The sequence below is a fragment of the Leuciscus leuciscus genome, assembly GCF_965113295.1.
Source record: "Leuciscus leuciscus genome assembly, contig: SUPER_11_unloc_6, whole genome shotgun sequence".
Classification (NCBI taxonomy): Eukaryota; Metazoa; Chordata; class Actinopteri; order Cypriniformes; family Leuciscidae; genus Leuciscus; species Leuciscus leuciscus.
This window is the reverse complement of record NW_028118541.1, coordinates 285,921-313,203: the sequence shown is the minus strand read 5'-3', so window position 1 is coordinate 313,203 and position 27,283 is coordinate 285,921. Positions and strand designations below refer to the sequence as shown.

General features: G+C 35.9%; 2 protein-coding genes across 2 annotated transcripts in view; both read right to left on the bottom strand.

The window, feature by feature from the left end:
* LOC309510262 (ribonuclease inhibitor-like) overlaps window positions 1-27,283 on the bottom strand; it is a gene marked incomplete at its 5' end in the record, with an annotated part of 331,533 nt that overhangs the window by 23,484 nt on the left and 280,766 nt on the right. The window contains one exon of the mRNA XM_082191275.1: window positions 23,262-23,432. Coding sequence (XP_082047401.1) covers window positions 23,262-23,432 — 171 coding nt within the window. The remainder of the gene's footprint in view (window positions 1-23,261; window positions 23,433-27,283) is intronic.
* LOC309510259 (amyloid beta A4 precursor protein-binding family B member 1-interacting protein-like) lies at window positions 15,143-17,564 on the bottom strand (the record flags this gene model as incomplete). The annotated part of the gene is made up of 4 exons (XM_082191272.1): window positions 17,028-17,564; window positions 16,694-16,817; window positions 16,553-16,599; window positions 15,143-15,742 (listed from the first exon to the last, which is right to left on the bottom strand). The coding sequence occupies exons 1-4, from the start codon at window positions 17,178-17,180 to the stop codon at window positions 15,143-15,145; spliced, it is 924 nt and encodes a 307-aa protein (XP_082047398.1). The 5' UTR covers window positions 17,181-17,564.

The window sequence follows — 27,283 nt, the reverse complement described above, 5'->3', positions numbered from 1 at the left end:
AGAGAGAAAGTTGAAGAAGTGGCTCCTAACACATCATTGTCCATTGATGTCCACAAAAAATGCAATGTATGAATGGATTCAAAATTGTTTTACACAACTGAATTCATATAGTCATTCCTGAATGTCTCTCAAAGCACCGTCTCAAAACATAGGGAGGCGCGCGGTATGTGTGTCAAAAAGTAAAACACACGTGTCTGTGTGTGTGTGTGTGTGTCTGTGTGTGTGTGTGTGTGTGTGTGTGTGTGTGCGCGCCCCTTCACATGTGAGCTTTGACCCCTCTCCTTCGCATACCAGAGCACAGTGAAAGTGAGGAAGGGGTTTCCTAATATCACACTCACAAAAGTTGAAAAACATACTGTTCCTTAAAAGTGTATAAATAAAATGGTTATATAAATATACTGAAACCAATTATTTTAGATGAATAAATAAAATTCATCTTACATGTTTAGAGTTACAACTCTTGAACTTACATGTTGAGAGCTATAAATCACAGAGTGGTTCTCTCTCACACCAGCGTCTCTGACTCAGAGGGGTGTATTCAGTGATGGGATGAGACATTTTGAATGGTGTGTTAAACTTATAATCCTAAATGTTTAAATGACATCTTTTAAAAATAAAAGATGTTTTAAATAAATTATTAAAAGTCTTAATAAAAACAAATATTTTACAACGATGGTCTGTGGAAAAATTTGACTTGAACAAAGTATTTTTATTTATTTATCATGGGTATGTCAAATCACTTGAAAATTGAAGCGTCACAAGTCATCTCACGCCTGTGAAATATTCAGTAATTTCTTAAGTTGTATCTGTGAGAAAATGACAACCACATAGGCCTATCTTCAGAGAGAGCAACCATGAAAACATTTAGAAACTGGGAATCTTCCAGAAATAAGGTCCTTCCGATCAGCGCTGAGAAAGTAGTTACTGGACAATAATGATAGCTTCAGAATATCGGATGACAGATGAGTCTCTGTGCATCGTGTCAGAGCGTATGTCATGTTAGTCTGCTAACGCCTTTACAGAGCCAAAAGTTTTGTACACACAAAATTTATTTCAAATCATAATCGTAAAAGTTTACATTAGATATTTTAAAAGATTGTTTAAATTATATCTTTAAAGTTTGAATACATACTCATCTTCTATTTATCTTTTAGAAGACTTATGTATGATATAAATTATTTTGTTTAACGGTGACCTAAAGTATAATTGTTATTAAACAATGTCTGTTCAAAACTTTAGGGGGTCGTCTTAAATCCAATTTATATGAAAAAGATTCAATCAGCATATTTTTTTCCATGCTGGGTTTCAATTTTTATGGTGGGGGCTTTCCATAGCTATCCCGTACACCTAAAAACGACCATCACAGAAAACTACATTAAAAATGAAATAAATAAATCATTTTATAAAATGTAAACAAAGTTTTAGCTAAATATAAACACCTTACATTTCCAAAGAGGTGAAGTAGTTCTTTATGCAATGATAAAAACGATCCAAAAAAGCAAATAGTTTAAGTTGTCATAAACAGAACAAAACAAAACAAATCCTTCAGTGATAAACTACAGTGTGAACTGAAGCTTCAGGATATAGGGCGACAGAACAGATGAGTCTCGGCGGACAATGTCGCAGTAAATCTAGTCTGCTAACGCCTTTCCAGAGTACATCCAGAGTTTACACTAATTTCATTTAAAAGCATAACCTTAAAAGTTTAAATCAAATCTTTAAAATCATATCTTCTTAGAAGATTTATGTATTATTGTTACTAAGCAGCGTCTGTCCAAAAACTTTAGATTGTTACATACAACATACAACATGAAACATGTTGTCAAGGTTTGTCACAATAAAATAGCTAATAAAATACAATTTTTCAACCCGAGCGAATCTACACATGAGAGGCCTTCAGAAGTCATAACTTCAGCGGCTTAGGCCCATTGGTGTAGGTATTTGTAAAAATCAAATACTCTATTACACTTTTTAAAGTTAGAATAAAAAGACCTGTAGTGTTGTCTGACACAAGGCCATTAACTTGTTCTTTTTGCTTATTTCTACAAATATCAACCTGATAAATGAAAATCAGAAAAAAGAAAAAACAGTGTTTTAAAATACAACTAAACCATGATAATGTTTAGTTTAGATGTTGATGACTCAGGCATAGTGCAACCAGATTTCTCTAACATCTCACTCACAACGCAAAACGTTGTAAATAAACATTTTCAAACTGTAATTTAACCATATTTTATTAATATTATGTTGATTTAAAGTTTTTGTTATTAACTAATACCTTTATCTTTTAACATCCGGCACAAAATGAAAGAGATGAATTATTTGAAAAAAGGAATATTCACAATCTACAGTTAGATTTTCTCCTACTTAGTATCTGTGGGTGTATTTTTACACACTCTTGTAAAGACTATGGACTAACTTTAAAAACCAAAACAAATTTTGTGAAAAAACACATACACATCATTTCTTAACTAAGCAACTGTTTCTTAAATGATCAGACACTCACCGCACCGATGTTAACATCACCATATATTGTGTTTTCTACCATAATTGTAGTAACTATTGTCCCACCATTCTTCTGGGCAATTGTGAAGTTAAGCTGATTAGGGTTCTGAATTAATGGCCGTCCGAATGATGTAGTATTATTATGCCGTCGTTGTGGAAGGTTGTTAGGCTGTTGATTTGTCATGTTTCCAGAATGTGTTTGAACGCTCAGCGTTTGAATGTCACCATCTGTTAAAACATTAACAATTAAATACACAACCAAAACCATGTAAACATTATAGTAAAGCTTATTGAAGATTGAGAACCATATTGACTACTAACAAAGTAAATTATAAATCTTTTCCTACGTTTGATATTCTTTTTTCTGATTTTTTTCACTATGGACTTGATCCTTTTTAATGCTGTTTTCTCTCCATATTTATTCTGTAGTTCCTCTACTGTGTCTTCCAACCTCCCTGTTGTTCTTCTCCAACTGTGTTAACCAAAGACAAACAGTTAGAAGAATAAAATGTATGTACAGCAAAAATAAAGTTAACATAAAATAAACACATTCATACACCAGTTCAAAGCCAATGAAGCGGCTGATGCTGCAGTGTTAGAGCACATGCTGGCCGGTGAACAGACGCACAGCAAGTTAAACCAGAGTTAAAACAATAGTCTATGTTAGGCCAATAACAATAATAGTCTATGTTAGGACAATACTATCTGATAATAGCTGATAACGGTTAAAGTGTGAGATAAGGTGCAAGTAGCTAAACTAAACATTTCATATTTGACAGAAATGTTTTGAGAAATGTTAAACAATGACAAAAATAATCAAACTAATCAACTTTTTTCTAATTTCTTTTTTTCTAAATTGTGATTTAATGTGAGAGGAGAAGAAACACATAACGTGTACATGAATGAATGTGTACAATTTAATAAACATATTTACCTAACATCCATAGCCTTCAGTAAATTAAGGCTAAGTTCCTTTTTGTGGACAAAGTGAACTTTGGAGCGCTTAAAATTATCATTTGGAACTCTTTTATCAAAAAATATGTTGATAATGATTAGTTATGCCAAATGATAGTTTGGCATGCATGGGATTGTTTGTCCATAGGCTAGTGAGAGAGAAATACATTCTACAATGATATAAAAAATATGTCTTCAATAAATGCCTATTTGTTTTTATTCTATTCTTTAATCCACGCATAAAATAGTTTTTTTTAGTTTTTTTTACAATTCAACCTCTGGATACTGCATCACTCCCACACATTGCATCGTAAGCGCATAATATTACCTGCTCAAGTACTTCTTGATGAGTTTCTTCTGTATTAAACAGCGAATTTTCTCAGTCAGATCGTCACAAGATCTCAGGAATCCTCTCACACTGCTCGTGTTCACGCGCTCCATCGCTGCACTTGTGTGTATGACTGAACGATTCAAACTTGCATAAAGCGTGCCAAAACAGCAACGCGGAGATGTGACGTCACGTGTAGAGCGGGCGTTCGTAAAAAGCACATCTTTGCATTTCTTCTGAAACACCCTGTTTAACAATTTTTAACATCACCATTCTCAATCTATTGTAGCCTGTCTATTTTCCTTACACTTTTAACACTTATCGAATTGCCGAGTGTGAATGTAATGTTTTGTATGGCGTTTTCTTTACACTTTCCCCCCGGATATCATATTTGTTATATATCTCTTTGGTCATATACGACAGTATTCGCATGAATTGGCTTGATTTGATAAAATCTTCACGTGAAACATTTACATTATATTATTATATCATCCTAGTTTTTAAATAATGCTAAAATGTATATGTTAACCCTTTATGCGGATATGCCGCACAAGGTTCTCTGTTCTCTGGTTCTATGTTTTTAAAAATAAAGACAAGGATGTCTCTTTCTCAAAATCTGTGCATACAAAGCTACTTTTGTCTCATTGTTTGAAGAAAAACTAAAATGAAATACATCCTACTTTCTAAATGTGTGTTACAGAACTTATGTTGAACAATTCACCCATGTAATGTTTAATCAGATTTTGTAACTGGATTGAGTGAAAATAATAAACTTCTCTCCTAATAATCCCCTTACATTGAATTGGCTCTATCACTCTCTCTCCTCTCTCCACCTATATCCGGTGTGTGGTGAGCGCACTGGCGCCGTTGTACTGTGGCTGCCGTCGCATCATCCAAGTGGATGCTGCACACTGGTGGTGGTTGAGGAGAGATCCCCTGATATGATTGTAAAGCGCTTTGGGTGTACAGTAGTACATATGAAAGCGCTATATAAATGCCCGATTCTATTCTATTCTTCTATTCTATTCTTCTCTCTGGAGGACTTGGATAGGACTTGGACCCAGGACTTGTTGTTTATGCAGGACCTAGTTATTTATGGCTTTCCTGATGACAACCCCTATTCAGCCCCTCCAGCGGGGTGGGTGGACCCCAGCCTGATAAATATTTCAGAACATTGCACGCTCTACTCTAGCTCTACTAGCCTCGGACTGCTGCGCCACTGCAACAAAAGTTGAAAGTCCTGTTTGTCTGAGCCTGACGCAAACTTCTGACCCACAAACTTCCGAGCATTAACGCACGATTGCACCGCAAGGGAGATTCCAGGAACATTCCAGGAGATTCAGGAGACTCGTCGAAAAGCTGAAAAAATGGCGACGCAAAACCTGATGGAGAACGACTCCCCGTCCAGTTCTGGCGATACGGGGTACAATTATCCTCCGGTGTGTGAGTGTGCCACGGGCAAAGAGTGTCGTTTAAGAGCTGCACTGGACTCTATGTTTAAAGATCATTTTAGAGGCCAAATGGTTGGCTTGATGCACAGGATCATCGACGCTGCGTGTGATATGAAAAAAGATTGTGCGCAGGATACCAAGCGTGTGACAAATCTCAAAAATGAAATGGACGTCGTAAGAGGCTTGACAAAGCCATGGCCTGATGTAACACCCATGTTTTTTAACGGCAAAGAGCCGATCGGCGTAATCCTCAGAAAAGTTCTGGATGTGTTGGGTGGATGTTGCGACGAATTCGAAATCACAGAAATTCTCGCTATATGGACATTTGTAACGGATCTCTGTGTGTCACTGGTGTCAAAAAATGCAAAAACTGACGTTGGTGAATTAGTTGAAAGTCTGGTCAACTATACCCTGGAGCAAAACATGATAGCCTGCAGAGATTTTCTATTCTGGTTAGACCATCTGTAAATGTCTTTCACTCAAATTTCTTCTTCAATGTATGAAAGTATAATGTTGAAATAAAAATTTCTGGTTAAAAAATGTCTGAGCTCATAAAAATAGTATTATAATAATAATAATAATATTTAGAGTAATATTTAGAATATTTACATATTTACATATTTGTTTTCTGCATTTTAATTACCGTATTCCCGAGGCGGCAATACAGTTGTATCATATCAAATGATACAACTGTATTGCCCGCCGTGTACAGAAGAAAGGACATTTTGTGGTGTTGTTCTTTGTTCGCATTACATTTTTTAATAAGATGATGTGTTCTGTCATGGACGACTAGACACTAGTCATGGGATGTCCGGCAGAGAGAAGGGCTTGAGTGGATACGCCCTGTGGTCCCATTTTTATGTCTTCATCAAAAGTGCCCTTTCCCCGCTTCGCAACGAAGCCATCCTCTTTCCACCCCTGCGACACCCGTTACATCGACCACCACGGCATCCGTATCAGGCCAAACGGAGGAGTTTACTTAAACATGGATATGTCTCACCAGCGCCCTCCGGCTTGTCAGAATCCTGACATGCGTCGGGAACAGGAACGCCTTGACACCTTTCAGAATTGGACTCTTGCACCAGTAGCTCCGGCCGAGCTTGCCAAAAGTGGTTTCTACTACCTTGGCCAGGGCGACAGAGTGGCTTGCTTCAGTTGTGGAGGCCAGCTTAGCAACTGGGAACCGGGAGATCTGGCAGTATCAGAACACCAGAGGCATTACCCCCACTGCCGCTTCGTTCGAGATGACCGTGCAGATAATGTACCTTTATCTATCCTTTCCAATGGATCGGCAATGCAACAGTGTGAAGACCGATTGCTCACATTTGTCTACTGGCCCTCAAGAATAACTGTTCGACCAGACCAATTGGCTAAGGCTGGTTTTTACTATGTTGGTCGTAATGATGACGTGAAGTGCTTTTGTTGCGATGGTGGACTCAGATGTTGGGAGTCTGGTGATGATCCATGGGTAGAACATGCCAAGTGGTTTCCAAGATGTGAATACCTGCTGCAAGAAAAGGGCCAAGAGTTTGTCCATCAGATTCAAGCAAGATTTCCAAGACTATTTGAGCGGCTATTGACTAATGGAGACAGCAACTCGAGAGAATTTGTGAGAGAACAAGAGAACAATCCTGTGGTGACGTCTGCTTTAGAGATGGAATTTGAGTGTGGCCTGACGGCCCAGACAAATGAAGCTGCATCACCGAGTCAAGATCTTTCAGACTTGCCTATGGAGGAACAGTTAAGAAGACTTCAAGAGGAGCGCATCTGCAAAGTTTGCATGGATAAGGAAGTGAACATTGTCTTCATCCCCTGTGGTCACCTAGTTGTGTGCAAAGAATGTGCGCCTTCTCTGAGCAAGTGCCCCATATGTAGAGGATTGGTCAAAGGCGCTGTCCGTACTTTCCTATCATAAAATTTACATTTAACATGATGCATAAAAACAATGTAACCAAAATTAAATAAGAGCAACTAATATTTGGTCTTGTTTCAGAGTCGGTGAAAACTATGTGAACTTTGATGAGGCCGAGAACAATAGCGCTGTTAAACAAGAATCCAGGTATAAACAAGATATAATAGTTAGACGATTTATCTAACGCTTGAAATTGACGATAGGTTAAAATATTTCAGCATTATGCAGAATAAAAAGAAGATCATAAAAAGAAGAGCAATTATTAAGACACAACGTCTGTTTTCTGGATCGGGCCTAAAAGACGGATGCCTAAAACTCTGGTGTGGACGGAATAAAAAATGAATCATCCCCCCTTTCACATGAATATAACACTTATCAACCGTAATTCATTAGCTTAACTGTGTATAATAACAAAATAAGTGTAATAGTTAGACGAGTTTAAACTGTAATAGGTAACAGAAAAAACAGCAATACTCATCTTTCACGTCGATGTTTCGTAGACATAGCAGAAAGATTCACTCTCATACTAAACACTCTCATACTAGAAGGACCTATAAAGTATAGGATACATTCCTATATGAACATGTTTGACCACGCTCTGAGACTATATACTTTTTGCAAACTGTACAAAAACAAAAAGAAGCAAAAAATGTCAATGACAAAACCCCCAAAAGTCAAAACTGATCACTATAGTGGCTTTTTCTGTGTATGTTTTTAAATGGCTCATGGTGATGAAGAATTAGAATTTACTATTCGTGCAATTTTATCTGCAGGTTTTACCAAAGTGTGGAACTTTGATGAATATGCCTCTCTCGGTGCAATAGTTTAAGTGTAAAACAGCATGTACTTTTGTGTGATTCGTATTTGTGTGATTGATATCAATTTAGTCAAACAGAAAGACTATCGCTTAAATTCTTAAGCGTCATTTATTTCTATAGACGGCTCTCAAAGAAACGTTTTCATCTAAAACACATACGGTCCAACATACAACATGTGAAACAGTGTCGCCTACTATCTGAACAAGATGACTAAATCTAGCGGAGTAATAAAACCATCATCATTTGGAACCTTTTGTGTATTTATTATAAACGGCTCTTTTCTTAGTGATTTGGTCTTTTGAATCTTACATGGACACGTTTCATTCCTGTATAAAGATTGTTTTAAAGTTAGTCCATAGTCTTTACAAGAATGTGTAAAAATACACCCACAGATACTAAGTAGGAGAAAATCTAACTGTAGATTGTGAATATTCCTTTTTTCAAATAATTCATCTCTTTCATTTTGTGCCGGATGTTAAAAGATAAAGGTATTAGTTAATAACAAAAACTTTAAATCAACATAATATTAATAAAATATGGTTAAATTACAGTTTGAAAATGTTTATTTACAACGTTTTGCGTTGTGAGTGAGATGTTAGAGAAATCTGGTTGCACTATGCCTGAGTCATCAACATCTAAACTAAACATTATCATGGTTTAGTTGTATTTTAAAACACTGTTTTTTCTTTTTTCTGATTTTCATTTATCAGGTTGATATTTGTAGAAATAAGCAAAGTACATTTATAAAACAAGTTAATGGCCTTGTGTCAGACAACACTACAGGTCTTTTTATTCTAACTTTAAAAAGTGTAATAGAGTATTTGATTTTTACAAATACCTACACCAATGGGCCTAAGCCGCTGAAGTTATGACTTCTGAAGGCCTCTCATGTGTAGATTCGCTCGGGTTGAAATTTTTTATTTTATTAGCTAAAATCATTGTCTGTATTCATAAAATATGTCCTCATGGGTGTAAAATGATCTTTCTTAAAATCAGATCATTTCTTATCTTTATTTACATGGGGCGGGTATGTCCAAGGAAGCTTCCGTGTCGTTCCGCCATCTTGAAAAAGACCAGAGAGGTACAAAAAGCGCTAGCCTAACTCGACACATTTCATCATCAGCACTACTATAGTCAACAACCAAATGATGACTTAAAACCGTTTGAAGTATTACATTAAAAAGGCGTAATTGACAAAAATTGTAATTCTGAATTAAAAAGTTGAAATAAAAATTATGACTATGCGTCATAATTATGAGATGAAAAGTTTAAATGATGACGTACTAAATTGAAATTATGATAGATAAAGTAAATATTCCATAGTGAAATTTTCTGAATTCAATAATTGTATTTGTGAAAATGATTCAGTACCGAATCTTCAAGAAACTGCTTGTTTCTGCAGTTCGTGTAGGCCTCTAAGACTATGCATAACTAAAAATGATTATTGATGAACTTGAATAACTTGAATTTTGTTGGCGATGTAAAAAAATTGTCTTCCCATACCGGGAGTCGAACCCGGGGCAGCCTGGATGAAAATTTGAAAATACTGCCCCTGGCACATTTGAAAGGCTGCACTGGTCGTCGCCAAAAAGCAAAAATTTTATTGATCGGTATGTAAATAAATAAATTTCCCAGGTGGAAAGAGCTAATGAAGGAGAAAGACTTTGAAAGGGAAGTTGCCTGCTTTCTTCTCGACAGGTAAGTCAAAGTTACGGTCTAAATGACGAGCTTGGTTGTGTAAATCATTATATAGGCAGCATAACGGTAGAACATGTATAGTTAAACTCGATGATGTGCTATTGGAAGACACGTTGTCATAGCTTCTTGGCACATTTACCAAAGTTGCAAAAAGCGAGTAGATGGGAGAACCGCTAGATGGGAGAAATCTTTAACAAAAAAGCCTCCAAAATCGAGGAGGTCAAAGGGCATGCTTTCTGCTATAGCTCTCCCCAAAGTCTGTTCATGCGGCCACCATCAACAAATGCTAACATTTGAAACTTCTACATATATTTTGAGTAGATGACCGGTGGTATATTCTCAGTAAAGGGTTTCACCCTAGTTCGGGAGATACGAGTAAAAATGATCTTATACGATCTTATACTTATACTCTGAATTAAGACGATGTATGATTTTTACTTTGATTTTCCAAATGATACAACTTTGACTAAATAAGAGCAATGTGAAGTCCTAGGATTTCTTAAAAAACATTGTGACAAACCTTGACAACATGTTTCATGTTGTATGTTGTATGTAACAATCTAAAGTTTTTGGACAGACGCTGCTTAGTAACAATAATACATAAATCTTCTAAGAAGATATGATTTTAAAGATTTGATTTAAACTTTTAAGGTTATGCTTTTAAATGAAATTAGTGTAAACTCTGGATGTACTCTGGAAAGGCGTTAGCAGACTAGATTTACTGCGACATTGTCCGCCGAGACTCATCTGTTCTGTCGCCCTATATCCTGAAGCTTCAGTTCACACTGTAGTTTATCACTGAAGGATTTGTTTTGTTTTGTTCTGTTTATGACAACTTAAACTATTTTGCTTTTTTGGATCGTTTTTATCATTGCATAAAGAACTACTTCACCTCTCTGGAAATGTAAGGTGTTTTTATTTAGCTAAAACTTTGTTTACATTTTATAAAATGATTTATTTATTTCATTTTTAATGTAGTTTTCTGTGATGGTCGTTTTTAGGTGTACGGGATAGCTATGGAAAGCCCCCACCATAAAAATTGAAACCCAGCATGGAAAAAAATATGCTGATTGAATCTTTTTCATATAAATTAGATTTAAGACGACCACCTAAAGTTTTGAACAGACATTGTTTAATAACAATTATACTTTAGGTCACCGTTAAACAAAATAATTTATATCATACATAAGTCTTCTAAAAGATAAATAGAAGATGAGTATGTATTCAAACTTTAAAGATATAATTTAAACAATCTTTTAAAATATCTAATGTAAACTTTTACGATTATGATTTGAAATAAATTTTGTGTGTACAAAACTTTTGGCTCTGTAAAGGCGTTAGCAGACTAACATGACATACGCTCTGACACGATGCACAGAGACTCATCTGTCATCCGATATTCTGAAGCTATCATTATTGTCCAGTAACTTCTTTCTCAGCGCTGATCGGAAGGACCTTATTTCTGGAAGATTCCCAGTTTCTAAATGTTTTCATGGTTGCTCTCTCTGAAGATAGGCCTATGTGGTTGTCATTTTCTCACAGATACAACTTAAGAAATTACTGAATATTTCACAGGCGTGAGATGACTTGTGACGCTTCAATTTTCAAGTGATTTGACATACCCATGATAAATAAATAAAAATACTTTGTTCAAGTCAAATTTTTCCACAGACCATCGTTGTAAAATATTTGTTTTTATTAAGACTTTTAATAATTTTTTTAAAACATCTTTTATTTTTAAAAGATGTCATTTAAACATTTAGGATTATAAGTTTAACACACCATTCAAAATGTCTCATCCCATCACTGAATACACCCCTCTGAGTCAGAGACGCTGGTGTGAGAGAGAACCACTCTGTGATTTATAGCTCTCAACATGTAAGTTCAAGAGTTGTAACTCTAAACATGTAAGATGAATTTTATTTATTCATCTAAAATAATTGGTTTCAGTATATTTATATAACCATTTTATTTATACACTTTTAAGGAACAGTATGTTTTTCAACTTTTGTGAGTGTGATATTAGGAAACCCCTTCCTCACTTTCACTGTGCTCTGGTATGCGAAGGAGAGGGGTCAAAGCTCACATGTGAAGGGGCGCGCACACACACACACACACACACACACACACACACACACACACAGACACAGACACGTGTGTTTTACTTTTTGACACACATACCGCGCGCCTCCCTATGTTTTGAGACGGTGCTTTGAGAGACATTCAGGAATGACTATATGAATTCAGTTGTGTAAAACAATTTTGAATCCATTCATACATTGCATTTTTTGTGGACATCAATGGACAATGATGTGTTAGGAGCCACTTCTTCAACTTTCTCTCTAAAATAAGGTAAGATGATTTTATTTACTTTTAACTAAAACAATTGGTTTTAGTAAGCTTTTTATGTTATATTCTTTTAAAAGAACTGAATCTTTTTTTCAACCTTAGTAAAATTATTTTATAACCATTACATTTATACAGTTTTAAAGGTATGTTTATCAACTTTAGTTTAATTATTTTTGTGGGCATCAGTGGTATGGACATTGATGTGTTAATTTTAACTCAGTCATTTTTTATTCATCTAAAACTAAAATAGTTGGATCAATAAGATATTTATATTATACTTTTAAGGAACGGTATGTTTTTCAACTTTAGCAAGATATTTTATTTTATATTATACACTTTTAAAGGTATGTTTTTCAACTTTAGTTTAATTATTTTTGTGGGCATCAGTGGTATGGACATTGATGAGTTCATTTTAACTCAGTCATTTTTTATTCATCTAAAACTAAAACAATTGGATCAATAAGATATTTATATTATACTTTTAAAGGCATGTTTTCAACTTTTGTTAGTGTGAGATTCACTTGACAGTTACACTGTAAGGAGGGGGGTCAGAGCTCGCAGGAAGAGGACGCGCGCATAGACACACACACAGACACGCGCGCGCTCCTTATGTTTTGAGACAGTGTGAGGTCATTCAGGAATGACTATGTGAATTCAGTTGTGTAAAACAATTTTGAATCCATTCATACATTGCATTTTTGTGGACATCAATGGTATACTTCAACTTTCTAAAATAAGGTAAGATGATTTTATTCATCTAAACCAATTGGTTTTAGTAAGCTTTTAAAAGAACAGCATGTTTTTTCAAACTATTGCTAGTGTGATATGCAACATTATGTAGATTTTATAAGTATTTCATTATATAATTTTAAAAAAGAGCAGAATGTTTTCAACCTTAGTTAAATTGCTTTAGATGATATATTATACACTTTTAAAAAGAACTTTAGCATGATAATTTATATTATATAAATTATATAAAGGACAGGATGTTTTACATATGAATGTGAAATAACTAAATGTTTTTTCAACCTTTAATTGTTTTAGGTTATATAAATTATAGAATGTTTTATATATAAATGTGAAATAACTGAATGTCACATATATGAAATAACTGCAGGCACAGGCACAAGCCATATAACCACACACGCACACACATAACTGGGACAAAGTTCAAACAACCGGCAAAACTATGATTTAGGGCTAAAAAGGTTAATAAGGTCAAAAACTAACCGTCAAAACTATGATTTAGGACTAGCTAGGTCACCGGGGCAAAAGCAACTGTCAAACCACATGATCGATAGGTAGGAAGGGCAAAGGTTAATCCCATGACCTCATAAAGGAGGTTCAACCCATCAATCATAAAGGTCACCGGAAGTTCAACCTGTCAAAAGGTCAAAGGTCAAAGTCATTAATCATTTTGACACTTGCCATAGTATAAGTACTACTCAAATAAATGCAGCCTTGGTAAACAGAAGAGACTTCTTTTAAAAACATAAAAAATCTTACAGATCTAAAACTTTTGACCAGTAGTGTATATATATACACACACACTTTCATTATAAACTTTTTTAATTAGATAGTTTTTTTTTTTTTTGAATTATATATTTAACAGCCAAACTGTCAGAAATAGTTAAGTCCAGTATGGTATCAGTAGTAGATCACACAAATGGCAGCATTTCCTGAGAATGACCCATATAATGTTGTGTGATGTGTGATGTGTTGAGCTAATGGAGGACACTGGAGCAGACTTCACTATGACTTTCAGACAGCTGAGTGAAGTGACCCTGTCCCGGCTTCAGAAGGGATCCTTTGCTCCGGTACGTTTCCTCTCCATTCACTCCCACAGCAGCCGCAATATCCATAATCATGATTTCAGTCCATTAACTGTGACTGTGTCTCTCTTGACAGTCTTTGTGGGCTCTTTCAGACCTCTCATCACACAAGCATTTCAGAGACTGGGTTCAGCTGTATTTACAGCGTCTGTCAAGGTAATGTTGCTGTAATGTAAACTCAAACTCTTTAGAGGATTAAAAATGAACATCACTTGATGTGTTAATCGTCTTCTTCAGGATAATGAGTGACTCAGATGAAGAACGGCAGCACAGAATGCAAGGTGTGTTTTTGTATATGTTATATGATGCAGTGTTATATATTATGTGTTTATATATTGTTACAGTAACACTACCGCTGAAATGTTCATGATTGGTAAGATTTGTTTTTGAAAGAAGTTTCTTATGCTCACGAAGGCTGCATTTTTTTAATCAAAAATACAATAAAAACAGTCATTTTGTAATACTATAATATATTATTATACTATGAGATATTATTACAATATAAAATAAATTATTCTATTTGAATATACAGTATTTGTGTAATTAATATATTTGTTCAGTTGAATGTAATTTATTCCTGTGATCATTTCTCCAGTCTTCAGTGTCACATGATCCTTCAGAAATCATTCTAATATGATGATTTGCTGCTCAAGAAACATTTGAAAACAGTTGAGCTGCTTAATATTTCTGAGGAAACCCTGATACATGTTTTGATTAATATAAAGTTCAAAAGAACAGTGTTTATTTGAATCTTTTGTAATATTATAAATGTCTTTATTGGCCCTTTTTATGCATCCTTGCTGAATAATATTAATTTCTTTTTTTTTTTAAAAGCCTTACTGACCGTAAATGTTTAAACGGTAGTGTGTGTTTTTTTACGATGTGTTATGTTGTATTTAATGTTATTAGTAATTTTTCTATTGTTCAGGAGTAAACCCACGGTATGTGTTGAGGAACTGGATGGCTGAATCTGCTGTCAGAAAAGCAGAGAAAAATGACTTTTCAGAGGTATTATTACATGTGATGTCAAATTAATATGCTGTCATGATCATGCTTATCATATATCTTAGAGTGTTTGCTTTAATATATTACTGTGAAATGAAGACTTGACAATTATACATACAATGTAACATCTTCAGACAGACCATTATGGCTTGTCTTTTTCTTAGGTGACAGTATTAAATATAAAAATTATTAAAGATGTGTGTCCTAATGTCACGCCAAGAACTTGTTTGGCGGTCAGTTCCTCAGTCCAACTACAAAAACATGTCAATTAGCTCTATCTGTCTTCAAGATCATTGTTGACTGCGCTTTTTCAGCATTACTGTCATCAGTTCTGACATGAGTTCGCCACCTGGGGGCGCTGTTTGAAGAGGTGTAGTTCTCTTTTGTGGAGCTGGAGGCATTTTTCTGACGGAGCCGGCGGATGGGTTGGCAGCCGGTGCAGGAGCTGGTGGTGGAGGCGGTGGTGGTGGAGGCGGTGGTGGTGGAGGCGGTGGTGGAGGTGGTGGAGGCGGTGGTGGTGGAGCTCCACCTGCAGATGCAAAGTTTTGGGGACCAGGAGGAGGAGGAGGTGGAAGGGAGGTAATGGGGTCTGGAGGTGGTGGGGGGAGCGAGTCTCCCCCGTAAGGTGCAAAACTAGGAGGCGGTGGAGGAAGAAAGTCAGGGGGCAGCTCGGCATCTTCTGGAGGAGGTGGTGGTGGAGGCAGGTCATCCATGGGTGGAGGTGGGAAGGAGGATTGTGGGAATCGAGGTGGAGGAGGAAACTTGTTGACTTTGGTTGTGCTGGCAGGAGGAGCAGGGGGAGGAGGAGGCAACATGGGGTCGGGTGGTGGAGGAGGCAGGGTTTCCACTGAAGGCGGAGGTGGTGGGAAAGATGTTTGGTTGCCAGGACCCTTCAAAAACAAACCAAAAGTAGCATTCAGGAGCATTTCAGATAAATGATGAAATTACAAGGGGATTAAAACAGCTCTAAAGGAACCGTCACCCTTTGTGGAAAAGTAGTGTGCGTAATTTTACTGCTCTTGAAGTATACTTTAAATCTTTGAAGTATATTTAAAAATATATATTTTCAGATAATATATTGTTCATTAAATAAAAGGCCACTATATGTGTATTTAAAGACACTGCACTTTCATGACTGTTTCTTAACAGAGTTTAGTGCAATTTTAAAAAGTGTACTTTGCAATCATGACAAATTAACAGTTATACTTTTTAAATTATGGTTTAGTAATCTTTTGCAGTACATTTATTTTGATATTGACAAACATACTAGAGCACATGCAAATTTGATTATAATTTCAACTGTAGTGTGTTATTCGTTAATACATTTAATGTTAATATATTTTAAATTTACCAATTGGCAACTTCATCATGACAAATGTGTAATTAAATATTGAAAACATGTCAAGTTTCAATAGAAATGATATATGTATATTTTAGTTTACTATAAATGCTTCTCAGTACATTCGGCAGTAAACTTCATATTTCATTGAAAGTAGAAGTAATTATGAAATGTTATAAAATTATGTACTTAAGTGTGTTAATAAATTTAAACTATATTTTGTTTAATTGCAATTAACATGCAGTTAAGTGTCTGAAAACATAATAGTTCACACTTCAGTATGGTCCATGAACTTATATTATTTATGGTATTATATTATGGTGTTCTTCATTACTAAGGCAACTGATAGATTTAGAGGTACCTTGGTGTCCTTTGGAAGCTGAGGAGCGTGTCCATTCGCAGCTTTGGCTGAAAGATAAGCACAAAAATGTCATCAAAATCCTTTAATATATCAAGATCTATGATACATTTTATAACAATCTATTTAGCTCATTATCTCTACCTTTAGGTGTAGGGGAGGGTGTGGATGCACTGGAGGAGGCCTGGATAGTGCGGTTAGCCCAGCTTCCAGTGCCGGCTGCTTTCCTCACAGCGGCTTTGTAGTTTTCATATAACTGCTTACCATACTATGACAAAATCATGACAAAACAAGACCGTTAATAAAGTAGAAGAACTTTTTTTTTTTTGACAAAGTAGACAGCTCACAATAGGACCCAACACAATACAGCTACAATTTACAGTATGTTTTTGCATTGTAAACTATAATTTATAATTTAATTTGCTGCAAAAACTTCAAATTAGTGTCTTCTTGCATTTATCATCATTATCTATTTTGGTTTTTGGTGTGTGGCCTGGTTTCTGCTCACCTTTGCAATACGTATCCCAGTCACCCACAGAGTCATGGTCAACTCATCATCACAACACAGATACTTGATGTATTGGGATTCTTTTTGAATTTGAGGATGCTGAAAGCAGATCACAGTGACCATATGAACATGACACACACCTGATATACACACCTGAGAAGGCCAAGATAATAACACTTCATTTAGTTGTTTTCGCTATTGTTTCCCTGTCATTCTCTACAGATTTGTGGAACCATTCATTTTTCAGGGATTGAATCTTTAATCAATGTTTTTTTGTTCTCAAAACAACAAAGGGTTTGGTAACAACTTACTAGGGTTTTCAGTATTAGTTCATGCTTTGCTAATATTCATTTTTCTCCAAATGGACAGTTGGTGATATTAACATTGTTTTGATTACATATGTTATTGAGCTGCAGTTGCATAGCAGAGACAGTGGATGACACACTAAAATCACAATTTGATTGCCAGTGCCCCTCATGCCACACTTTAGGATTAGTCCTAAATATTGCTAAAATGAACCACAAAAAATTTTGCTTTATAATTTTGAATTATTTCAAACATACAAAGAATGTATGTCCCTTTTCTGTCGGAGTCGGGGTTTAATTGTGCATGTATTACATTTATTGCATTTTTTGCGTTTTATTTCCCAATTGCTTGACAAACATAAAACACAGCCCACCCTAACCTAATCATAGCCTGAAACACCCTTGATGATTTGTCATGCTTTCTTAATGAGATGACTGAGATAACAAATGATTTTATGTGGGGAGGGAAAGGAGTTAAAATAGCAAGGAAACATTAATTGCAAGTTATAAAGAAGGAGGATTAGGATTGATTGACTTAGAAGTTAAAAAGAAGGCCATAAGGGTAAAAACGATGAAAAAGTATTTATGTGATAAAGTGGAGTATGGATGGAAAGGTTATATGAAGGATGTGCTGGACAAATGTAGTGGATGTGGGGAAGAAGGGCTTTTTATGGGATTGAAAAAGCCGATGTATGACAAAATGCCGCTGTTTTATCAGGAAGTGCTAAGTGTGTGGGCAGAGGTCATATACAGAAATATACAGTATGAGTGTGAAAATATAAATCAAGTTTTAAAACAACCGATATTTTTATATCCAAATTTTAGAATGAAAGAGAGAGTGTTTTATGACAAATTGTATATGAAAGCAGGAGTGAGACAAGTTAAGGATATAGCATATGATGTAAGAGGGTTCTTACCTAATAGAGCCTTATATGATTGTGTTTCGGAGTGGGATGATGAAATCGAAATGTCAAAAGTGGACTCGATGTGTGAAAATATTAAGACAAGTCTGCCCAGAGCCTGGGTAGAGAGTATTGAAAATGAAACTGTTAAACCTGGGGAATGGGGATTGCCAGATTTGTATTTTGACGGAGGTGATGGGAAAAGACTACTAGAAGATCCACTAATATGATGTACACATTTATTTTGAAAAAAGAGATCAAATTACCAGCATCAGAAAATGTGTGGCCTAAGGTGCTCCCTGGCTTAAAGGTTAAGGAAATTTGGGAAAATCTATGTGTAAAGTACAATGGAATAGAATGTGAAAACCTGGATTTTAAATTAAGACACAACAGAATCTACAGGAAAGTGGTCCTCCACCAGATAAACAAGAACATAAAGAGGGATTGTGATGTGTGTAGATCTGCTCCAGAAACGTTGATGCATGTGTTTTTAGAGTGCAGAGAACTTGATGGTTTTCATGAAAAGCTAAAAGAGCTAATCAAAGAAAACTGGGGGGGAAATGTTAAACAAGACGAATGGAAAAAAATGGGAGATTGTGTAGACTATAAAGATATGAAAGTGAATCTCTGCAATTATGTACTGAGTCATGCAAGATATGCAGTATGGGCAAGGAGAAACTAAGCGTTTTATGAAGGGAAAACTTCTCAGTTCTCGCGCATGTGCCGTGGCGCTCTCGTGAACTCACGTCAGAGGCCCTGTGTGGGAAAATTAATAGTTGAATTGTTAGGAACACATTCAGCAATGAAAAGGATTTCTATTTGTATCTATGTAATTGCCTACGTCAAACTATGCGACTTACACACATAGATGTACTGTGATCATTAGAGTTTGTGGTTGCGCAATAAAGACTCTGGATATATGCGGTACAAAGAAATCTCTCACAATAGGCCAATGTCTGGGCATCTGAGAGAAAAACCTGGGCTGCGTTTCCCAAAGCATTGTGAGATAAGTTGATCGTAGAGGACATTGGTGGCAAATGGTCTTCACGATCAACTTCACAATGCTTCTGGGAAACGCAGCCCTGGACTGGAGCTCAGAGCCACTGCAGAGAGAATTACACAGAGCTGGCCAGTGAAATGAGACAACAGATACTCACTGTCACACATGCCTGGTATTATTATGGTTACAGTTATAATGCATGGATTGATTTGCACAGAAACAGAGTTTGATCAGATCAGAGAAGCTCTTCCTGCACATATTCAAGGTAATGTTCCACAATGGTTTAAGTGTCCCAGGACAGCAGTGAGCTCAACACTGCACAGCTGTGTCTTTAAAACACTTTGGCCAGTGGACAAATGAGAGCTACTTTTGACAGTTTGCAGTTCCTCTATTACAGTGGTGAGATATTATACCTTCTATAATAAGAATAAATTAATAAACATCATGTTACACACAAAAACAAGCAAACTGTAAATTCAATAATCTTTTATGCTCTGTCTTCTGTTTGCTTTCTTGTGAACATGATGATCATCAGATTGACCCATCATTTCAGATGAATATGATCATTTTGTGTAGGCTAAATAAGTCTTCATCCAAAATGAACGTTATCTTATTACATTCAAATTATTATGTAAATACACTGTACAAAAAACAGTTTTTTTGTTTTTTTTTTACTGATCGGTGATGGGACCGAGAGTGAAACTTACAAGTGTAGAATAGGTTAAAGAAAAACAATGTCGCAATGTGAAACCATCATGAAAGTTTAAATAATTAAGTAACAAAACAAATTTTCAGTTCAAGAAGAATTTCTTAGATGATGACTTCCGAGCAACTTCACCATTGATAAATGTAAAACCAGTTCATAAGAGACATAAGGGTGCATTCCTGTACACAAAGAAAATGTATTAAGGTTTCATGCTTTTTCAAACTGTCTTTGGATCTGAACCAAAAGTTAAAAAACAACAACAAACAAACAAAAAAACTTGCAGCTGCACATACAAAAAAATAAATAAAAATAGTAATGTCACAGTCTCTGCGTCTTCGGTCTCTGTGTCTTCGGTCTCTGTGTCTTCGGTCTCTGCGTCTTCGGTCTCTGTGTCTTCGGTCTCTGCGTCTTCGGTCTCTGCGTCTTCGGTCTCTGCGTCTTCGGTCTCTGCGTCTTCGGTCTCTGCGTCTTCGGTCTCTGCGTCTTCAGTCTCTGTGTCTTCGGTCTCTGCGTCTTCAGTCTCTGTGTCTTCGGTCTCTGCGTCTTCGGTCTCTGCGTCTTCGGTCTCTGCGTCTTCGGTCTCTGCGTCTTCGGTCTCTGTGTCTTCGGTCTCTGCGTCTTCAGTCTCTGTGTCTTCGGTCTCTGCGTCTTCGGTCTCTGTGTCTTCGGTCTCTGTGTCTTCGGTCTCTGCGTCTTCAGTCTCTGCGTCTTCGGTCTCTGCGTCTTCGGTCTCTGTGTCTTCGGTCTCTGAGTCTTCGGTCTCTGCGTCTTCGGTCTCTGTGTCTTCGGTCTCTGCGTCTTCGGTCTCTGTGTCTTCGGTCTCTGCGTCTTCGGTCTCTGCGTCTTCGGTCTCTGTGTCTTCGGTCTCTGCGTCTTCGGTCTCTGTGTCTTCGGTCTCTGCGTCTTCGGTCTCTGTGTCTTCGGTCTCTGCGTCTTCAGTCTCTGTGTCTTCGGTCTCTGCGTCTTCGGTCTCTGCGTCTTCAGTCTCTGTGTCTTCGGTCTCTGCGTCTTCAGTCTCTGTGTCTTCGGTCTCTGCGTCTTCGGTCTCTGCGTCTTCGGTCTCTGCGTCTTCGGTCTCTGTGTCTTCGGTCTCTGCGTCTTCGGTCTCTGCGTCTTCAGTCTCTGTGTCTTCGGTCTCTGCGTCTTCGGTCTCTGTAGCGGCTCCTTATTCACCATCAGCTGATCCTTAAACTACAATTAAACACACAGAGTCACATATGGAGTATGAGACATTACTGCGGTCACATCACATTAGTAGATTCATTTCAGAACAAACACAGGCAGAGATACATACAGAGTACATTAATATTAATGTTATATACACACCCCAGCTTTTATTGCATTGTGTTGCATCAGTAAAAAAAAAATAATATATATATATATATATACAAAATATTTTACTAAAATATTAAACTAAATGTTCACTAAAACCTAAAAATATATTTTTTTCTTCAAGAAATACTGTGTAAAACTGATGTCATTAAAATAATATGCAGGGGAAAACCAAGTCCTATGTTTGGTGGACCCTTTGTGTTACAAACCTTATTAATATTCCAAAGTATTCTAAATTATTTAGATTAGGTTACAAAGCTCGTGTAATCCAACGAAATATGTTACAAATTACTGTATTTTGTAATCTGTAGTAAATAATCTACTTACAAGATAGTGTCTCCAGTTTATAATGTGGATCATTCTTCAGATCAGAGAGAAGCTTCACGGCTGATTCTCCTAGTTTATTCTCAGACAGATCCAGATCTCTCAGGTGTGAGGGGTTTGATCTCAGAGCTGAAGCCAGAGCAGAACAACCTTCATCTGTGACTCCACAATCCCTCAACCTGTAGAGAACAATGACACACTCTTCACTCTCTCAGTTCAGATCAGTTTAGCAGTGAATCCATTATTAAAGAGAAAATACAAACTTAAAGCACAAATAAAATGTTTTGATGGATCATTGGACTGAGATCTAAAATGTCAAAGAGCTCAAAACGTGATTATTAAACATCTAGTCTTTAGATCTGTACTAATACAGTACGTATGGAGTAATGATTTGTTTTAATCATGTAAACAATATTTTAAAAACAGTCCCTGCAGAAAGATGAACGTGATGAACTGCAAGAATAAATCCAGCATGTTCTTCATTTCTCAGTTCTGAATGTGTTGAGATCGAGTCGGTTTAAAATCAAGAGACTGAAGTGTTGATTGTGATGTGACAGTGTGTATTTCAGTGACTCAGTCCTGCAGAATCATGTTCCTGAAGAGCAGCTCATGTGTTCAATCTGTAAGAATTGATAAATTAGGAAATGCCGGACAGTCTGTTTGGGGAGCACCCAGACCCTGAGAGGACAAAGAACCTCTCTGGAAATTACCATTTGAACTCAGCATTTGTGAGGCAAAGTCACACCTCAGAACACATCTCTCCTCCTCTTCCTCACTCCCCCTCTCACATGCTGAGACCACATGTAAATCACCCAAGAAAATGTATAGTTTAATGTGAATGATTATCACAGAGTATTTTTCATGTTTGGTATCATTTAAAATGTCACAGTGCGACTGGTACAAATGTCTCGTTTCCAAATAAGTAAAACAAAAGGTAATAAGGTTTTTGAGAGTTTATGGATAACTAGCACACTAGGAGGGGTTGGCCTCTAGACAAATGGTCTCCCTACACCCAAAGGTGTAACCTCTGAATGCAAATTTCCATTGTTAAAAGATATTTCCAAGTGAAAGAGGTCCTGGCTATTTAATGAAATGCAGCAGGGAATTCGAGGCCTTTTTCTGTACCTCAGATTCGCCCGTGAGGCTGAGAGAGAGAGAGAGAGAGAGAGAGAGAGAGAGAGAGAGAGAGAGAGAGAGAGAGAGAGAGAGAGAGAGAGAGATCTTCAGCCTCATGTATTTCTTATTGTTGGGTTTGCATCTCTTCTCATTTTCCAGAGTATTTGATGTTTTGTATCGATTATATTTGAAATGATTAAGAAATTGGCATGATACATTTACCTGACATAATAAATTGTTACATTTGATTATTCTAACTGACTTTGGCATTATTTGCATTAAAGAGTTAAAAGGAATAGTCAAACATTCGCTCACAATTAATGATCCACAGATATCATTAAAACCTTTTCATTCATGGAGTCAGATGAAATAACGAGAGAATACATATTCAGATGTATTGAAACAAAAAAACAAGCAAAGTTGGTGATCGTTGAGTAAAAAAGTTAAAAACTATTACATAACTAATACATATATATTTACCAAGGACAAAATATGTGTTTATCAGAGAGTTCATCTTACCACAGTTTCTCCAGTTTACAGTGAGGATCCTCCAGTACAGCAGAGAGCAGATGAACTGAATCTCCTAGTTTATTCTCAGACAGATCCAGATCTCTCAGGTGTGAGGGGTTTGATCTCAGAGCTGAAGCCAGAGCAGAACAACCTTCATCTGTGACTCCACAATCCCTCAACCTGTAGAGAACAATGACACACTCTTCACTCTCTCAGTTCAGATCAGATCAGTTTAACACAAGGGTCCGCAGCCGTACTGCAGGGGGTCCGTCAATTAATGCTTGATCACAAATAATTTTTTGTTAAAAAATTAAAACATGGGTAAAAAACATCACAAAGTCAAATTTAAATATAAGCACTCTCAAACGAATGCAAGATCTTCCTCAAACAACCTTCATCTGTGACTCCACAATATTTCAACCTGTAGAGAACAATGACGCTGTGTAAACAGTGTGTAAAATGACCATTTTATTAAAGATTGCAATGTGTGATGTGATTTGAATGTATTGACAAGCAATGCCACTATATTCTACACTGCTTTATAAAGGATGCCGGTTCTCCATGAACTTGAGGAGAAACTGAGGGACAAATACCATGCAGTGCTGTAACTATGGAGTGATAAAGAGATAACATTAATAACACCTGAAGTGTAACTTTAGCAATTAAATGTACTATATTTTAGTTCAATAATATTAATTTAATATTTTGAAGATATTTTTGTTTCTAAATATTTGTCCAATAATGATCCATTAATGGCCATTTAAAAGAATATTTTTTTCTAATATGTTTATTACTTATATTACAATTAGATTTCATGCTTAGCATTTAGCATGCTAATATATGCTATTGCTAATTAATAGTTTTGTAGCAATCTAATACAATCTTATAACTCAGTCATGTGACACAAATATAAGAAATTGAATGAATTAATCCAGTTAGGGAACCATATTAAAATGACTTTAAAACTTCTTCATTGGGTTACTTGGAAATGACTTGATTCCACGATGTTGACATTATGTGAACAAATTATCTTTGTTGAACTTAATTGGTTCATGTGGAGCTGATGTGCATGATTCAATCATTTAAATCCAACACACTTTTTCAGTGCATTGTTTTCTGTATTTTAAAAAGAATTTTGGATTTACTGTAAATCCCTCTGGTCCTCTTCGTTTAGGGGTCACACTTGGCTCCTTCGCGGTTGTTGTGAGATCTGATATTATCTCATCTCCTGATTAGCTTCATAGTAACCAAAGTTATCTAGAATAGCCTTGTGCTGTCAGGTCAGGTTTACAAAGATAGTCTCCCTCGGCTTGTCTAATATATATCAGCAAATCTAGGAATATAATAACCTTACTGTGAAACAATACATTTCTACAAGTACGAGCCTATGGACCAAAAGTTATGCTTACCGTCCAGCAGTATCTTGTCCAAGGGCTTCTTGAAGAATAATCAATAATGTAAACTCTAATTATAATGCTCTATTGCTATTATTATAGAACTGTCTTGTGATGAGCTGAAATACGAATAAACGGTACTTGTCTTTATAAAATAAAATTTATTTATACAAAGGATTAAAATACTGGTTATACAATATAAGATGTGTAGCAAATCAACAAAAGATTACAGGTTATAATACTTTCAGCTCTATCCAATTCCAGGGCAGTCCTGTGAATGGATTCACAAAGGCTAAATACCTTATATGCAGTTCAAGCAATATATGAATAACTTGTTCTCGTCCGAGTATGTCAAGTTATAAATTTCAGCAGAGCAATTATCAATGAAGAGTCTAAATAATCTGAAGATATATTGATTCTCTCCAGGACTGCATCGACATCAAAATCAAAAAGCACTCACTCATACAAAAGCACCCATATATATAGGAACGTTTTGGTTACATCAGTTCCTCTGCCTACGCTAGGGTTTTTCCCATAAGAAGTAAAACCATGTGACTTAGTAAATCATATGACAATGTGAACATGTGACATATATAACTCATGAAACAATGTGACATATTTAGTACTACATTGTATTACCTCTTGGAAGCTGTGTTTACATTGTGTTCACCATAAGTGTGCATTCATTTCAGCATTCTTTCTACCTTTCCTTCCTTTCCCTCTTGGAAATCTTTGTGTATGTGTTCTGGAGTATAGGTCTGGAAATGGAGATGTATTTGATAGTGCATTAACCATTCCAGCATCAATCCGTACACGGTCAAAAGTGACCGAAGCCTTAAAATGTCATTTTTTTTATTATTATTTTTTCCAGGAAAACCAATGTAATATATTTTTGTTAAATAATTTTTTTTAATTATTATTTCGAATTTAGAAAGGTTTCTATGGTACTATGCAATAATTATTAAAAAAAAAATTATGAGCATTTTGTTCCATTAGAATTCCTTTTTTTATTTATTTTTCAATAAATGCAACATGTCACATTAGTGCAGGCCTTTAAAATCCATTTTTTGAAGTGAGAAAAGCGTCATCCAGTGGCGTTAAAAAGTAAAAACTTGTGTAATGTCGTGTAACCGCCTGTAGGCTGTACTGTTGCTCCCTATATAAATACATAGAGAGGCTTTTTGATTCCCATTGTTTTTTTAGACATGATTTCTCCATTTTATTAGTTTTTTAAAATGTATTTGGATATATATTTAGACATTCTAAAAGACTAAGTTTTGTCAAGGTTTAGATATTTTTGTTACATAAGTATCAGGTTTTGCATTATGATTACAATCAAACAATAACGTTTGGTTAGAAAAGGAACACAATGCAAGCATTTTTGTTAATCAGTATTTGATAATTCAAAAAATCTAACAAAATAAGGGATGGATAGTGATAATTCAAAACACTTTATACAGACATTTTGCAATTAATTGGTATTTTATTCAGTTTAATTCTATAAATGGTAATAAAACTTCAGAAGGGAACAGCAATTATGATCCAACAGCAAAAACAATAAAATAACAACAGCAAACAATCATTATCAAACTGTAGGTTAAAAAACAGGAATAAAAATGTAATTATAATAATAAATATTATTTTAACTATGTACATACAAACTGTAATTTATGTATTGTTGCATATGCAGCAGATATCAGGAACACCTATTAGGCTAAAATAAGTGTGTGTGTGTGTGTGTGTGTGTGTGTGTGTGTGTGTGTGTGTGTGTGTGTGTGTGTGTGTGTGTGTGTGTGTGTGTGAGAGTCTTTTTTGTATTTTTGTTCATTTATTGATTTTATTTTGCATATTATCAAAATTTGCTGTTGCAGTTTTACCAGTTCATTTCTCTCTCTCTCTCTCTCTCTCTCTCTCTCTCTCTCTCTGTGTGTTTGTGTGTGCGTGTGCGTGTGCGTGTGTGTGTTTGAGCGAGAGAGTCTCTTTTGTATTTTCTTCATTTATTGATTTTATTACGCATATTCTCAAAATTTACTGTTGCAGTCTTACCAGTTCATTTCTCTCTCTCTGTGTGTGTGTGTGTGTGTGTGTGTGTGTGTGTGTGTGTGTGTGTGTGTGTGTGTGTGTGTGTGTGTGTGTGTGTGTGTGTGTGTGTGAGTCTTTTTTGTATTTTTCTTCATTTATTGATTTTATTTAGCATATTATCAAAATTTGCTGTTGCAGTTTTACCAGTTCATTTCTCTCTCTCTCTCTGTGTGTGTGTGTGTGTGTGTGTGTGTGTGTGTGTGTGTGTGTGTGTGTGTGTGTGTGTGTGTGTGTGGGTCGGTCTTATTTGCACTCTTGATGTGTTAGAGTGTCACTCCTTCATTGCTGTGCACTTTTTTTCTGCACAGCGGCTGATTTGTAGTTTGTACCACCAAAAGTTTCTCTGAGTTTTCGTATTTCCCATTCATTTCCTGTCGGTCATTTTTGAAGGAACCAAGAGTGACATTTTTTTTTTTTTTTTACGACCCTTTACCATATCCGAATCATGTCTATGATTATTTTGTGTGTGTTCACAAAGCTAATACAACAATCGTCACCAAGTGTCATCCCATTCAGATGAAGCAAAACAATTAAATTAAAAATGTGTTCGGTCAT